We start from the raw sequence: 15,895 nt of genomic DNA, 5'->3' as shown, positions 1-15,895 counted from the left end.
AAATTGGACAGAAGTTGCTCAGGAATTAAGGTCAGCAATCAATAAGTGGGACCTCATTAAACTAAAAAGCTTCTGTACAGGAAAAGAAACAATAAAAAAAAAGTGAAGAGAAAAACCACATGATGGGAAAAAATCTTCACCAGTGACACATCTGACATGGGTTTAACACCCAGAAATATAAAGAACTCAAAAAACAAAGAATCGAGAAACCAAATGACCCAATTAAAAGATGGGCTAAAGATCTAAACAGAGAGTTCTCAAAGGAAGAAATAAAGATGGCTAAGAAACATCTTAAAAAGTGTTCAACATCCTTAGTAATTAGAAAAATGCTAATTAAAACCATTTTAAAGTATCACCTTACCCCAATCAGATTGGCTAGGATCAAGAGAACAAATGATAACAAACGCTGGTGAGGATGTGGAGAAAGGGGAACGTTCATTCACTGCTGGTGGGATTCCAAACTCATACAACCCCCATGGAAAACAGTGTGGAGAACTCTTAAATTAAGAATGAACCTACCACATGACCTGGTTACAACACTCCTTAGCATATAACCCAAAGGACTCATCCTATTGTAGAGACACTTGTACAACCATGTTTGTTGCTGCTCTTTTCACAGTAGCTAAGAGATGGAAGCAACCTAAGTGACCCTCAACTGACGAGTGGTTGACAAAACAGCCGTAAAGAAAGATGAAATAATGAAATTTGCAGGATGGATCTAGAAACTGTTATACTAAGTTAAGTAACACAGACTCACAAAAATAAACGACATATGTTCTCCCTCATATGTGGATCCTAGCATCAAATCCTTTTAAATTCTAGGTCCTTTTAGATGATGCTATACAGCAGTTCCTTCTGCATGAAATAACTACCAATCATCACGACTTCAGCTGAGCCTGATTGCTAAACATCGTCAAAATTGGGCTTGTTGACGATTGTGCTCATTCATTAAAGGAGGGGGAAGCAGGGTCATTGGACCCTCATCGGATTATCCAGTCACTCTTCCCAGCCAACTGTATGTAAGTTGACCCTAATCACACATGGCCTCCTGGATTTGGGGAGGGCTAAATCTGGGGAAGGCTTGGAAAGGAAAGCATGAATCATGCTGGGTAAAAGTTTTCCAGTGTGCATACCCGCAGGTCATACATACACCTCAGCAACCCCTCAGTTATCTCAGTAAGTAAGCTCAATACATTCATTAGCTCCCCAGTAAAACTTTAATCAAACATTGGCTTAACACTAGAACCTAAAAAGGGAATAAGCCCTGCTTAGCATCCCCAGGAAAAGAAGTCTCACAACAGATAAAAAATTCATTTGTTAATGCTATTATGTCTTGTAATTATTTAAAAATAAGATTGTAAAAGATTTAAAAAGGATATGGGAATGGAGATATTTTCCAAAATAGAAAAAATGAGAAAGCCTAAGCAAGAGATGAAGGTCTGTGTAGGTTTGTTATGATATATAAAGGACGAGACAAAAATAATATACACATAACTTTAAATTTTCTATGGTCATAGTTTAGTCAACTAGTTTAAGGAACAAAATATTTATCTAGTCAAGGTTTATCTGAGAATATTTGGTTTTTTACCCAAGTCTTATGTACACAGCATATGATAATTAAAAGTGCCATACTGGTGGAACTAACCTTATCAGATGTTTAATAGCCATACTTTGAGGCCTATACTAATGTGGTCAGAGGGACTTAAACGATAGTTTTTGCCCCTTGCCCTTCATGGTTGACTAAGTTCCACAGGACTATGGAACATCTCTCAAAATGTCCTGTAACTGTGTTGAGTCACCTGTTCTCTTTTTCACTGAGGACATGGAGACCCCACAAGGTGGACTACAATGAGGAGGGTTAACTCAAAGGAAACACCTTATTCATGCTTCCAAGTGAAGCCAGACACCGTCGAGCAGGACCTTTGACTTATCTTCACATAGATGGAACTGGTAAAAGAAAGGAGCCAAGGGCACCTCCTAAGCCCATGTGACCCCTGAGGAACAGATCCTCAAATGACCTTAAGTGTAAAAATAAATTGATTCATTTGGGCCAACTGTATGGTCTTAAACACCCAAAAGGAAAGTATAACCAAAGAGTAACGTCATCACCACTAAAGAAGGGCCAAGCAAGGTCATTGGACCCTCACGAGACTATCCAGCCACTCTTCCCAGCCAACTGCCTGTAATTTGGTCCTAATACCCCATGTCCTCCTGGATTTGGGGAGGGCTAATATATACAATCTGGTGAAGGCTAGGAAGAGAAGGCATGACCCATGCTGTGTAAAGGCTATCCAGTGTGTATACCCTCGGATAATCCATACAGCTCAGCAACCGCTCAGTTTTCTCAAAGCCTTTGAGAGGGAACTGACACTGATTCTAACCACTCCAACAGCTATTAAAATACTGAAAGCAAATCCTTAATCAATCACTCTCAAATCCAGCCTTGGTAGACAAAAGAAAAATGAGGGGGAACCCAATAGAGGGAGGCTTTTGGAAGCCTGTGTCAAGAAATTCCAATGGACTCACATACGAACATTTGAAAATTGCCCTGTTCTGACTTTTTCCTAGTTCCCTGTCTAGAACTTGTAATGCTAATTACTCTTGCCTTTACTTCTCCTTCACATCTCCTATTTAGCAGTCAAAGACTTTCTTTTCCCCCTATAGATAAGAGTTATGCAATTTAGGAGTCTTTTAGATAGACCCACTGAAGGGGTATTCCAGTTGCCTCACCCTGCGTCCCTGTTCAGCATGGAAGAAGCCAGAGTGGTCGGAGTCCCTATTCCCTATTGGCAATTTCAGTAACCCCTTCAGAGGATGGCATGATAACAATAGGAGGTAGGAATTGGGTAGGCAGTTAGGGTAAAAAGACTCCAAAGAAAAGTAGCCAGTTTCTTGGCTAAAAGTCAAAATGTCCTTTGGCCACTTAGCAACATACTCTGTTCCAAAGGCCAAAAATGTCAAAAGTATTTGGGAACTTGTATCTAATCCTTAGAAGATTTTAGGGTTACCTCTTCAGAGGGGGGAATGTTAGAGTAGCCAATAGGCCCAGGGGGGAAAAAAATCAAAGAACAAGAAAGAGCACATGAAGTTACTAGAAAAAAGTGATGGGGAGATATGGGAGAATTTGGAGGGGAGGGAGTGGGTATGGATTTGATCAAAATACCTTATATGCATGTATGAAATTCTCAACAAATTATTTATTTAAAAAAATACCACAAAGTAGGCCTGAGAATCCAATTCAAGCAACTAATCAGCTAAACATAAAAACCCAATTAGGCAATTCCTTGGTGTTAGGTGGAGATGTTTTATACTGATTGTAATCTTTACACATATTATGATTAATAATTGCATAAAATCTACTTTAATAGTCATATTAATTCTGAGATGGGCATTAGAAACTTTTTACATATAAAGAGAGTGAGTTTCAAAGGTTCCATGACTTGGGTATGGTTATGGCTTAGTGGTAGAGTGACTCTCCCAGGCACTGGAAGAAAAAAAAAATTCTGTGGCTTGAGTGAGATCACAAGGCAGAGCCCAAGTTAAAATTCATTATTTTCTAATTACAAATCCAGGTTTCATATTTCTAGTGTAACATGAAAATCTTGAACTAGAATATGAACTTGAGAGAAAGAAAATGCTATCTACCCAACACCACTGATTTTGCAATTTAAAAACTTTTTGGTTAAGATGTGTGTCTTAAATATTTTTTATGAGCTGGAGAGGGGATTCAGTGGTTATGAGCACTGGCTGCTCTTGCAGAGGACCCGGGGTTCAGTTCCCAGGACCTGCATGGTGGCTTACAACTGTCTGAAACTTCAGTTCCAGGGATTCAACATCCTCTTCTGGTTTCTGTAGACACTGCACAAACCTAGTACACATACACACATGCAGGCAAACACTCAGATACATAAAATAAAAAAATCTTTAAGGGGCTGCAGAGGTGGCTCAGGGGCTAAGAGCATTTGCTGTTCTTCTAGAGGACCCAGGTTTAATTCCCAGTGCCTACAGAGAAGCTCTGACATCCCCTTCTGGTTTTCACTGGCACTGCACACATACCAATAGACATACCATCAAAACACTTAAATAAAAAGGAAGAAAAATTTTTGAAAAACTGCTTGTATCTCAGATCAAAAAATTGTGTTTGCTCAATAAACTGGGTTGCTTTTTTTTTCTGTCTTTTTGAAGCAGGGTCTCCCTGTAGCCCCAGCTGTCCTGGAACTCACTATGTAGACAGGGCTGGCCTTGAACTCACAGAGATCCACCTGCCCCTGCCTCCCAAGTGCTGGGACTACAGGCGTGCACCACCACGCCTGGCCTGGGTTGCTTTTTTATGATACAAGAGACAAATACAATTCTATATTACAATCTAATATATCTCATTATTTCCCAAAAGATTTAAGGCATCCCCCCGCCCCGCCACACACACACAGGAAAGCACAAACACTTCCACATCTAACCCTTTGCTCCACTTTCAATTTGGCCTTAAATAAAATGGAAGAGGATAATAAGCCTCAGGATGAGCAAAAGGATCAGGTGAACTGTGAAAGGGATCAAGGCCAGAAAGTAGGCATTTTCAATGAAGCTAACATAATGAATGAAATTATATTTTGGGTAATAATCTATATTCTTTTTTGCCTTATTTTTATTTTATGTGTATGTGTGTATTACATGCATGTATGCAAGTGAACCCATGTTGTGCAATTTCTGAGGAGCACAGAAAGGGTGTTGGATCCCCTGGAACTTGAGATATAGATGGTTAACCACCATGTGGGTCCTGGGATTCAAACCCAGGTCTTCTGAAAGAACAGTCAGTACTCCTGACCACTGAGTCATCTCTTCAGTCCCCTAATCTATATAATTTATGGAAGATGATCTACCTTTCTTGAGATATGCAGGAGACAAATCAAAAACTGCATTCTCAGAAACTGATTAATACTACAAGACTCTTATTAAAGTGTAGGATTCATAAAGAGTTGGAAAGGGAAATTTGTTTGTATGAAGGAAAAAAGATTTTATCTGAGGAGCAGAGATGAAATTCCTAAAAAGGCATTTATTTGGTCTGCATAGTTTAAAAGCAGACACTGAATATGGGTTTAATGAATCTTCTCATCTGGGTAAAGTGACTTTGAAGATTCCAGGCCTAAAAGGTGGTGCAGATGAGCCTAATTCCTGGGTAAGCTCATTAGAGGTTACAGAAACACTCAATGGTCTTCCTGAATAGCTCTTTCTTAATGTTTCAAAATAATTAACAGACTATATAGTTTTCAAAACAATGAAGACCATTCATAGCTAAGACAAATGATTTAGAGTGTGTACTCATTTTCTCCAGGTCTATATTACTCACTGAATTTGCTTACTGAAATTTCTTTATATGTGGTTTATCTTTTAGTGCATATCTCCAATTATATTTTTAACAGTATAGGGCTCTTTCACTAAAATGATAACTTCAAACCTTTTTCAGTTTCCAAAATAAAGTGAAGATATAAATGTCACAAGTAAAAAAGATACATAAATGATATATATCATTAAGATTAGTCAATGTAACATACCATGTATCACCTGTAATACCATTTCCCAGGATCAGAATATAAGAAATCTGAGCTGTTGAGATGGTCTAGTAGGTAAAGGAGCTTGCCATGTAAGCCTGATGATCTGAGTTTGATCCCTGGAACCCGTGTAAAGGTGGAAGAAAGGAACCACAAAGTTATTTTCTGACTACATGAATATCATGGTACAAACCCCTTTCAATAATAATTAACAGTAACAAATAAGTTAAAAAAATTACACAGGAAATCAGAGTATGCAGTAGATTTCATCAAAATAAAATGAGTCTGGAGATGTAGTTTTCTTGGTAGACTGCTTGCCTAGCATGCACAAAATTCTGGGTTCAATCCCTAGTATAAAATAGGTTGTGGTGGCACATGCCTATAATCCCAGCACTCAGGAAGGGGAGGCAGAAGGATCACAAGTTCAAAGTCATCCACAACTATATTACCAAGTTCTAGGCATGAGACTCTGTCAAAAAAGGAGTGGGAGGAGAGGAGGAAGCAGTATACCAAATTTGGCAGGGTACCAAATTTTGATGATAAATTCATTTCATGTAGAACAGAGCATATGACTTTTAAAAGCCTTCCTTTTAAGTTTTTTTTTTCTTTTTTTCTTTTTGAGGCAAGGTCTCACGCATCCCAGGGTGTTCTGGAACTTGCTACATGGCTGAGAATGACCTTGATCACTTTAAAAACATTTTAAAAAATTTATTTAATTTTTATGTTGTGTTTATGAGTGTTTTACCTGCACCTGTGTCATCTATTGCCTGCAGAGGTCAGAGAAAGGTGACAGATCCCCTGGAACTGGAGTTAGAGATGGCTGTTAGCTACCATGTGGGTGCAGAGAACTGAACCTATGTCCTCTGCAAGAGCAGCCAGTGCTTTTAACCACTGAGTCATCTCTCCAGACCTGACCCTGAAGTCTTGATCCTTCTGTTACCACCTCCCAAGTGCTGAGATTACAGGTGTGAACCACCATACCTGGTTAAGGTTTGTTTGTATGCTTGCTTTTAAAGCATTACTACTATTTTTTTAAGTTTTCTTCTTTTGATAGGGTTTAGCTATGTAACACACTCTTGATGTAACCTTGAGCCTCCTGTGTCAGTCCTGTGAGTGTTGGGATTTAAGAGCTTTACACGTAATGGATTATTATCAGTCATAAAATATCATGAGGTAGTTATAGCTATTGTCAATTATATTCATTTCATAGATACGCAAACTGAGGCTCAGAAAGGTTAAATGACATGCCGAAGGCTACGCAGCTCGGGAAGGCTAGTGTCTGCATCCAGACAGCCTGGCTCCAGAAGCTATGTTCTTAAGACCTCCTCTCATACTATCCTGCCTCTAGGTTCTTCCTTCTGTTCCTTCTTTATCTCATCCATACGATTATTTATTTATCCTTTAAGACAGGTTTGATCTTCATTTTTCTCAGAAGTGTTTCTGGGTATCAACATCCCTTTCAACTGAGGGACAGGCCCCTTATAACATACATCCCACACACTCCTCTTTTAGAGCACATGTAATGAAAACATTTGTATGTTTTTTCCAGCAGACCGAATTCTTTGCAATGGCTATTTTGGTTACTTCTCTACCTCCAGAGTAGTACAGTCTGGTATATAAAGGAAATCTTATCAATCAAAAGACTAGTATTTATTAAAACTATACAAGAAAACACATCATTCAAATATCACAACTATTCAATCACTAGGGAGGTACTCTACTGTCTACTATCAACAAGAAACTCAAAACTCTTAATATATAAGAAATATTTACCTTTTTGTAAAGTAGACACACATTATTGTACTAACCATACTGTTAAGGATACAAGTTTTGATACAATGGAATCAGTGACTTCAGAGCACGGCTAGCATTTATTGCGGTGGATCGAACCATAATGGGTAAAACCTTTCCATTCACGATAGCACCATCAAAAAGTGGACCAAAGAAGGGAACCTAACAGGGAGATTAGAGCATAAATAAATAATAAGGAAATAAATAAATAAATTTTACACTCAAATTGAAGAAATGCTGTAAACAAAACCATAAAGACACTTTGCACAGTGTTTTGCTTTCTGTTTAGTTGTTCTTTTAGTGAAAATATTATTCAAATTCAATTCTTTCATGATGAATCTTTCATACTAGGAAAATAGACAAACAAAAATGCCCAGGGTCAATGTGCTCTGTGTTACTGATGAAATAATTTATGTTCCCTGCCAGAATTTTTCCAATTTTTGGTAGTTTCAATTGTATACAAATAACTCTGGTAGTAAATCCCTTTTCCTCTGCCAAGTCCAGGAAAATAAATACATTCTTACAGGCAGGAAGTTAGTTGGTCATTTTTGTGAAATATAGCAGCTTCACTATTATTACAGTTTGGATATGAAATGTCTTACCAAAACTAATACTGAAGGTTTGAATCTCAGTACAAGGTTCAGAGATGGGGCTTTGGGGAAGTGAATGGATCATGAGAGCTCTGACTTAATCAATAAATGACTTTATGATGGATTCATAACCTGATGGCATCACTGGGAGGTGGCAGAACTATGAGCTAGGGCCTAGTCAGAGGAAGTAGGTCACTGGGGCATGCCCTTGAAAGATACGCCTTGTTTCTGGTCCCTCTTGTCTTCACTTTCTGGCTGCCAGAGGGTGAGAAACTTTCCTCCACCACGGCCTTCTCTCAGCACAGGTCCAGAAAAGTGGAACCAAGTGATCATGAATTGAAACCATGAGCCAAAACATAACTTTCCTTCTTTAAAGCATTTTTCTGAGTATTTTGTCACAATGATGAAACACAAACTAACATAAGTACAGAAGCTAAAATGCTTTTTATTTGGTTTATTAGGAAACAAGAATCTATGCTTTGATAATTACTTGTCACTTTTAATTAGATGACAATTTAGGGCTGGGAGTATATAGCTCAACGGGAGAGCACTAGCCTTAGCTGAGTTCAAGTCCCAGCACTGAGAAAAAAAATTCTATTTCAACATGCCTGAGACAAATGGTAGTTCAAGGCAAGGCAATACCTTGTGGATAACAGTATTTTAGGCTTTATGGCCATATAATTCTAAAATAAATTATGCTTTAAACTACAACCCCCCCCAAACACCCAACACTTTTTAGCTTATGGTCTATACCTGATATTAGCAGGTTGAACTCTGGTTTAGATAAATCTTTAAAAACTGTCCAACAGCAAAATGTATGCATGGAAGCTTAACCCAATTCAAAGATTTCTGAATCAACTGTCAAAAAGATTTTCTATTAAAATAATTCAGCTTAAGAAGAGAGGGGGCAGAAAGATGGTAAAAGCCAGAGGTGGTGGATGACTGCAAGGAAACTCTTTTCCAGACACAACAGGGCAGTTGCACACATAAATTCTCAGCACTTGTGACAGCATACTCAATACTCAAAACCTGTGTAAGCCTAGGCCAGATAAAATCCCAGTATGGGGGGAGAAGGCAGGCAAGAAGCCCAGGCCCTTGCTGAGGAGCTATTAGCCACTGGGAGAGGGAAAGAGAGTTTTCTTTAAGGGTGTGATGCTGAGTAGGTTGACCATGCTCCAGGGGATGGACCCAAACCCAAGAATACCTGGAGAACACAACTTAGACTCTGTAGGTCTTTAAAATATTAATACAGGAGATGAAGTGAGGGGGGACTAGAGAGGGAGGTATGGGTGGATCTGAGAGGAGAAAAAAGATCTGATATAATCAAAATGCATTGTATGAAATGCTCAAAGAATCAATAAAGACACAATTTTAAAAAGGAATACATGTTCAGACACTGTATGCACATTTCTCAGGGGGTTTCAGGGACACCACATTTACTTCTAGGTTCCCTAGCCCCCCAAGACCCATGTATACCTTGGGGTTATATGGCAAAGAGCATAGTGTCAGACAGGAGACACCCCCCCTCCCCTTTGAGTGGTTGGTGAGGGTGGTCCAAGAGATTCCCAAAATAACACAGGCTATTGCCAGAGCTCTTGGTTACTCCCAGAACTAGAAGGTAAGACCCTACTGCTGAAGACAGGACATACTTCAGATAGAAGACTTGGAGCAATGGAGCAGGAACTGACCTGGAACCCTTCTACCTGAAGTTTGGCTATCATAATGCTAGATGATAATACACAATCTGTGAACGGAGAAAAATCAATCAGTGGTCCAACCCAGTCCCAAAGCCGAATAATCATAACGAATGGCACAGCAAACTACCTCTACTGGTGCAGTAGTGGCACTGTTATCTGGGGGGAGGGGCAATCAACAGCAATCTAATTGGACTTAAAGCCCTCTCAATGGGAGTGAATTCATGGGTGTCGCTGTAAACACAGCCAAATACACATAGCTGGAGAGGACATAGATCCTAGAGAAAACCTATCTCTGTCATGTCTCTAGACAAATGAAATTTCTTACCATATGCTAAATATGGATCCTTATATTTACAGACAAGTGTACTGTATACCACTCATCAAAGAAGCATCTTTTTGCAACAGATGGAGGTTACTGCAGAATCCTACAACTGGTCAGACACAGAGAATATATGTCTGAGAGATGCCCAGTCCTAGGTGGCACATCTACAGTTGAAGCTCTACGCCTAAGGCTCATGGGACATAGCAAAATGAGGGGTAGAGAAAACTAGTGGATCCCTCAACTCTCACCAGTGAGGTTTCCTTATATAACAGTTCGATGTACAGAGAAGGCCATAACTGGCCAAGTTTTAAAGAATAGGAGACTGAAGAGTGTATGTCTCTGGATAGGACTCCTTATATTAACTTTGCCCACCCATGGCACAAGGGACCATTGCAGAAAGGGGGTGGTGGTGGAAAGATTATAAGAGCCAGGGCTGGTTCATGAACACAGGGAAGCAGACTTTCAAAACACTGGAAGCTTACACATGTGAACTTGTGGCAATGGTGGCATCGAGCACAGGACCCATGCCGACTCAATTAGACAAGGGCCCAGAGTGGAGCGAGAGAAATGCGTGGTGGGCAGGCTCTAGAATGGGAACTACTGGACAATGATTACTGCTGGGTGAGGGAGAATAGGCATTACTTACAATCTTTAGATAGGCTGACTAGACTCCAGTGGATGAATTTACATTGAAGGACATTTGGGTATAAATGCTTGACTGGATAGGACTTAACATGTATGGCAGAATATATGAAGTCCAGTGGGGGGTTGGGAAGGTATGGATGGGGGAAGGGGGGGTCTAAATTTGATTAAGAACTGTTGTATGAAATATACAAAATTTCAATAAAAAATAAAAAAAAGGAACACATGAAAACATTGCCATACTTTCATTATCTTAGAAATACTTTTGCAATAGTTGTTTAAATCCTGTGGTATGTGTAAGACATACATATATATATAGGCAGAGGTAATGGATCTATTTAATGTTTTAAAATTTTTATAGCCATTTCATTTATTATTTTAAAATTCTTTATGACTTTCTGAGACAGAATCTCACTTTGTAGCCCTGGCTGATCTAGAATTTTCTATGTAGACCAGGTTAGCTTTGAACTTGTGGTAATCTTCTTGCCTCTGTCTCGCAAGTGCTGGGATTACAGGTATGTACTACCGTACCTGGCCTTGTATATTAATATAGGAATATTTTGTTTTTCAATTAATTATTTAAAAATATTTTATTATTTTTATTTCATGTGTATGAGTGTACTGTCAGCATGTGTGTGTAAGTGCACCCATGTGTAAGGGCCATGGAAGACAGACGAGGACATTGGATTCCCCTGGAACTGAACAGTTGTTAGTTGCTACGTGGGTACTGAAAATCAAACCTGGGTCCTCTCTAAGAGCAGCCAGTGCTCTTAACTGAGCCATCTCTCTAGCCCTGGGAATATGTTCTTAATTTAACAGGAATGATTGCTTTTAATGTGAGTGCGTGTGCATGTGTGTTTTAAAGAAACTATAATAATGTAATAATTTTCTATTTTAATAAAAGGTGGTCTTAGTACAAAGGGATTTTCACTGACAGTATGTAGCTGTCTCCACCTTTTTTTCCTATTTATGCTGGTTTAGCTCCTTCTAAACTATGCTTAAGATAATCTACATAGCTGTGGAGTCTATGCTTGCATTTCCCCTTATTTTCACAACTGAAACTCTATTACTAAGATGGAAGCTATCTTACCTCTGGTTTTTTCATGATCTGGATACTGAACATGTGGTTTTTCATTGGATATATTACAATGAGGACATCCCCAAATTCTGTAGGAATAATTCCTCTTCTGTAGTCTCTAGTATGCTCTGACCAAACAATGTGTACTTCATCATTTCCTAGATGTCGCAACTGAAAAAGTAAGAAAATAATTTATAGTGTTTTATAAAAAGTTCTGTGAGCATAGTCCTACAGATAGAGATAACATACTATACCAAGGGGAACAGTAAGGAAATTTCTAAAAATTCACTTGATTATTTTCACAACATATGAAATACAAACACTTAAAGACACGAGGAGACACAGCAGAAACCCAGATAATTTCAAGTCTTCACAGTCAAAGAGAAACAGAGGGAATTTAGGTTAAGAATCCCAGACAGCTCACTCTCTTAAACTGCAACTGTATCAATTCTCCCAATCTCTCAAAAGTTGTTTTAAAATGTGACTGATTGAGCTTCTCCTTTTATTCTGACTACTGACTCATGTGTTCACCAGTAGTGAGGTGACTGAAGAAGGGAAGCAAAAGAAATAGATGATTTATCAACTATAATCAATCACCTATTAAGTAAGAAAAAGTTGATTGTTTGGTTTAACAGATTAATTTTCAGGTTTTCTTTGCCTATAGAACTTAGAAATTCCTCCAAATAAATGCTTTGATATTTAATTAGGCCCTCAAAATGTTACTTAGATATTTGTGCTACTTACAAAGGTAAGATTGCACTTCTGGTAATCTTGAGAGAATTAATGTTATGACAATTAAAACCGTAAGAAAGTAAAATATTTAAAAGCTGTATTTCTAGTGAGTTCAAGGCCAGACTGGTCTACATAGTGGGTTCTAGGACAGATGGGGCTACAGGGAGATCCTGTCTCAAAAAAGAACCCCCCCCAAATGAACTTAATGCATATTATTCTTGAGTTTTCTTCTTGGAGATTACTAGATCACATAGTGTAGTCTGGAAAGTTTAGAAAATGAAAACTAAGGATAAAGCTGATCTGAGCAAGACCCAGGCATGGTGGTACATGCCTTTAAGGATCTCTGTGAGTTTAATGTAAGTTTAAGGCCAGCCTGGTCTACCAAATGAGTTCCAGCCCAGCTGGGGCTACAGGGAGACCCTGCCTCAAAAAGTCCAAAAAAAAAAAAAAAATAGTTGATCTGAGCAAATGTATGGTAGGCTCTTTCAGTCACTCCTTAACCCTGGAGCTAACGCCTTATACTTGCATATAACATACCTGGAATGACACAAATGCAGGAACTAGGACTTGTGTCATTTTTAAAAAGCAAAAAAGAGATTATACAACTCAGAAAAGCCATGGCCCATAATTTCATTTTTTAATCAAAATACTTTAAAAATATCCTTCCTATACAGCCGTCCCCATGTGTCAGCTTCCCTAATAGGTTTATGTTAACTGAATACAAAAGAAATGTGAAATAAATTTAACCAGGAGGGATGATCCAATCTAATTTTGATACATTAATGTCATATGCTGTACATGTTACAATAGCAACCAGATCTAATACTGAGCTCCAGGCTATACTGAGATTTCCAAATGGCAGATTGTTCTAAGTGATATCAAGTATAATTGAAGTAATAAACGATAGCAAGAGCTGAGCACACTGTCAGGAAGAATTTAAGTATTTACTTTTAAAATTAAATGAGTTAGGTTAGGAAAGACAAGACAACTGAAATAATGCAGGTCTCAATTTACAGAAAATTCCTTTTATTTATCTGCTACATTAACCCTTGAACTCTTGCCAAAATTATGTATAATTTCTAGTGCCACTTATCTAAAGAAACAAGAGAACAAGCCAACTGTACAAAACCAAAGCTTGTCTTCAAATGTCTTCCACACAGTAGTAAAGGTCTATTATAGAAGTTTCAGAGGACACACATTTTGTCAAAATGTTGTAAGATTTTTTTTTTTGCACAGACCCATGTGCCTAAACAAAGTCATTCTAAATATGTTCAAATGTTTTAAGAAAGAAGTTTCATGAAAAATCCCGTCTCATTTAGATTCCAATGCTAAAAACACAGTTGTTTTAGGCTGATATGTGAGGTATATTTGTACTTTTTTTTTTTTTTTTGGTCTTTTTGAGACTGGCTTTCCCTAATAGCCTGGATTAGCCATGGAGACCAGGCTGGCCTCAAACTCACAAAGATTAGCCTACCTATGCCTCCTGAGTGTTGGGATTACAGGTATGCACCACCATGCCCGGCATATTTGTACAATTTTATATCTTTAAAACCTGCTATATAGTGATTAAATACAAACTGAGATACTGTTAACTATTGCTTTGTATTTGGGGAAGTTTTGAAAGACTACTGAAATTTTTAGTGATCAAAAGTTAATAGAAGTCATTGATGCTAATAATAAAAACAAATTAATAGAAATTTTGGCTGTAGGTATATTTGTTATAAATACTTTATACATTATTTTATATATATTTATTCTTTATCACGTATGGACTATGCATTGTGAATATTAGCTTTTCCTGTACTCTAAAAATTCTCCAACAACTCTAATCTACATGGGTTTGGACTCATATTAATTTCTGAAAGAGCACCAGACTTCTGTGTACATGGGAGAGTTCTGTGAAATGGCTGGCAGCCAAAGTAGTCTTCTAAATTTACTTCAAATGCTCCTGATGTCACTCTGGAATCTAAACTGTGTAATGGTGGCTACAGATTACCATTATCAATTCATGAAGAAAATGAAATGAAATTCAACATGCGTAAAACCAAACTCCTTCATATATTACAGAATGTTAATACTGGAAGAGATCTTACAGGAGTAATTTCACACACAATATAGGAATTCCACTGTAATATCCCTGAGGAGCAGATATCCTGCTCAAATACTTTTAAGGTTATGGAGTTTAGTAGTTAACAAATCAGTCCATTCTACTTTTAAAGAACCACAATCATCACAGATTCTCCATATATAGCATAAACCTGCCTTACTGGCACCAGTTCCTGTAAAATGAGCTTTACCAAAAGAATCCAATTGTATTTTCTAAGCTGTCTCTTCAGTTTAATTTCACTTTGCCTTTCAGGTTAAAAGTGCCATTTTTGTGGCTTACTGCCTCAGTTTACGGCGGTTTCTATTAAATCACAGTGTCTGGAATAGAACATCAATATATGCTCTGCTACAGGATATTATGTTTCTTCCTCTGCTGGCCACTAAATTATTTTCTGCAAATTTATGACACTGGTCAAACAAAATTAGTCAATTCAAACTCTAAAGTTTTTTTTTCCTGCAAGTTCTTTAAAAATTTTTAGTTTTCAAATTTGTTTTTACATTGTGTGTATGTGTGTGCATGCATATGTGTGTGTGTGTGTGTGTGTGTGTGTGTACACATGCCACAGCACGTGTGTGGAAGCCAGAAGACAGTGTGAGAGAACTGGTTCTTTCCTTCTGTCATGTGGATTCTGGGGGCTTGAACTCAGGTTTCGAGGCCTGGCAAGCACCTTTACCCGCTGAGACATCCTTTCAGCCTGTAAAGTTCTTTTAAACAAGCAAAAATCAATTGCTACACCCAAAGACAGGATTTCATATGTATTCTTGTTAAGTTTTACTCTGTCAAGTCTAGGTTATCTTTGAGCTGATCAAGGTCTATTGTTAGCCTGATTCTGCAATTCAGTCAGTATGTTGCTTCTTTTCCAGACTGTTATCTTTGAAATTCAAATTCTTATGTCGTCATTTAAGTTCTGAACAAAAATGTCAAATGGCATAGGTTTAGATAAGATATTCATTACTGATTTTTCTTGTGGCCTAAAAAAAAAAAACTTAAGTTTTTAAGGGTATTTATCATATACTATTTATTAAGGGCTTACTCTTCTAAATGTTCTACAATAATTCACTTATTATTCACAACAATGTTATATGGCAAGTACAATATTAGTATTACTGTTATTTTTCCAGATAAACAACTGAAGCTTACAGGATGAACTAGTTTGCCTAAGAAGAAAAAACTAGCAAGTGACAGAATAGTACTGAACCCAGGCAGGCTGGTTCTAGAACCCACACTTGAACAACTTCCCAATAATGCACTGTGTTAAATCATTTGTGTTCTTAGTATCATTATACAACTGGTCATCATCATACATACCAAACTGTTAAGACCACATTTCTTCAAGTTATATGCAACAAAACTCTCTACAATCTTTGGTTGTCCCTAATCTAGTAATCTT

The 15,895-nt window shown here is 37.9% G+C and overlaps 1 protein-coding gene across 12 annotated transcripts in view; it reads right to left on the bottom strand.

Annotated features, from left to right (window-relative positions):
• Ralgapa1 (Ral GTPase activating protein catalytic alpha subunit 1) overlaps positions 1 to 15,895 on the bottom strand; it is a 276,016-nt gene that overhangs the window by 36,553 nt on the left and 223,568 nt on the right. For all 12 annotated transcript variants that reach the window (XM_029563450.1, XM_029563452.1, XM_029563451.1 and 9 more), the window contains 2 exons: positions 11,679 to 11,837; positions 7,372 to 7,499 (listed from right to left, as the gene is read on the bottom strand). In XM_029563450.1, the coding sequence (XP_029419310.1) occupies positions 7,372 to 7,499; positions 11,679 to 11,837 (287 nt within the window). The remainder of the gene's footprint in view (positions 1 to 7,371; positions 7,500 to 11,678; positions 11,838 to 15,895) is intronic.

This window comes from Nannospalax galili, unplaced genomic scaffold (genome assembly GCF_000622305.1).
Source record: "Nannospalax galili isolate Female #2095 unplaced genomic scaffold, S.galili_v1.0 scaffold816, whole genome shotgun sequence".
Classification (NCBI taxonomy): Eukaryota; Metazoa; Chordata; class Mammalia; order Rodentia; family Spalacidae; genus Nannospalax; species Nannospalax galili.
This window is presented reverse-complemented; position numbering and strand designations above follow the sequence as displayed.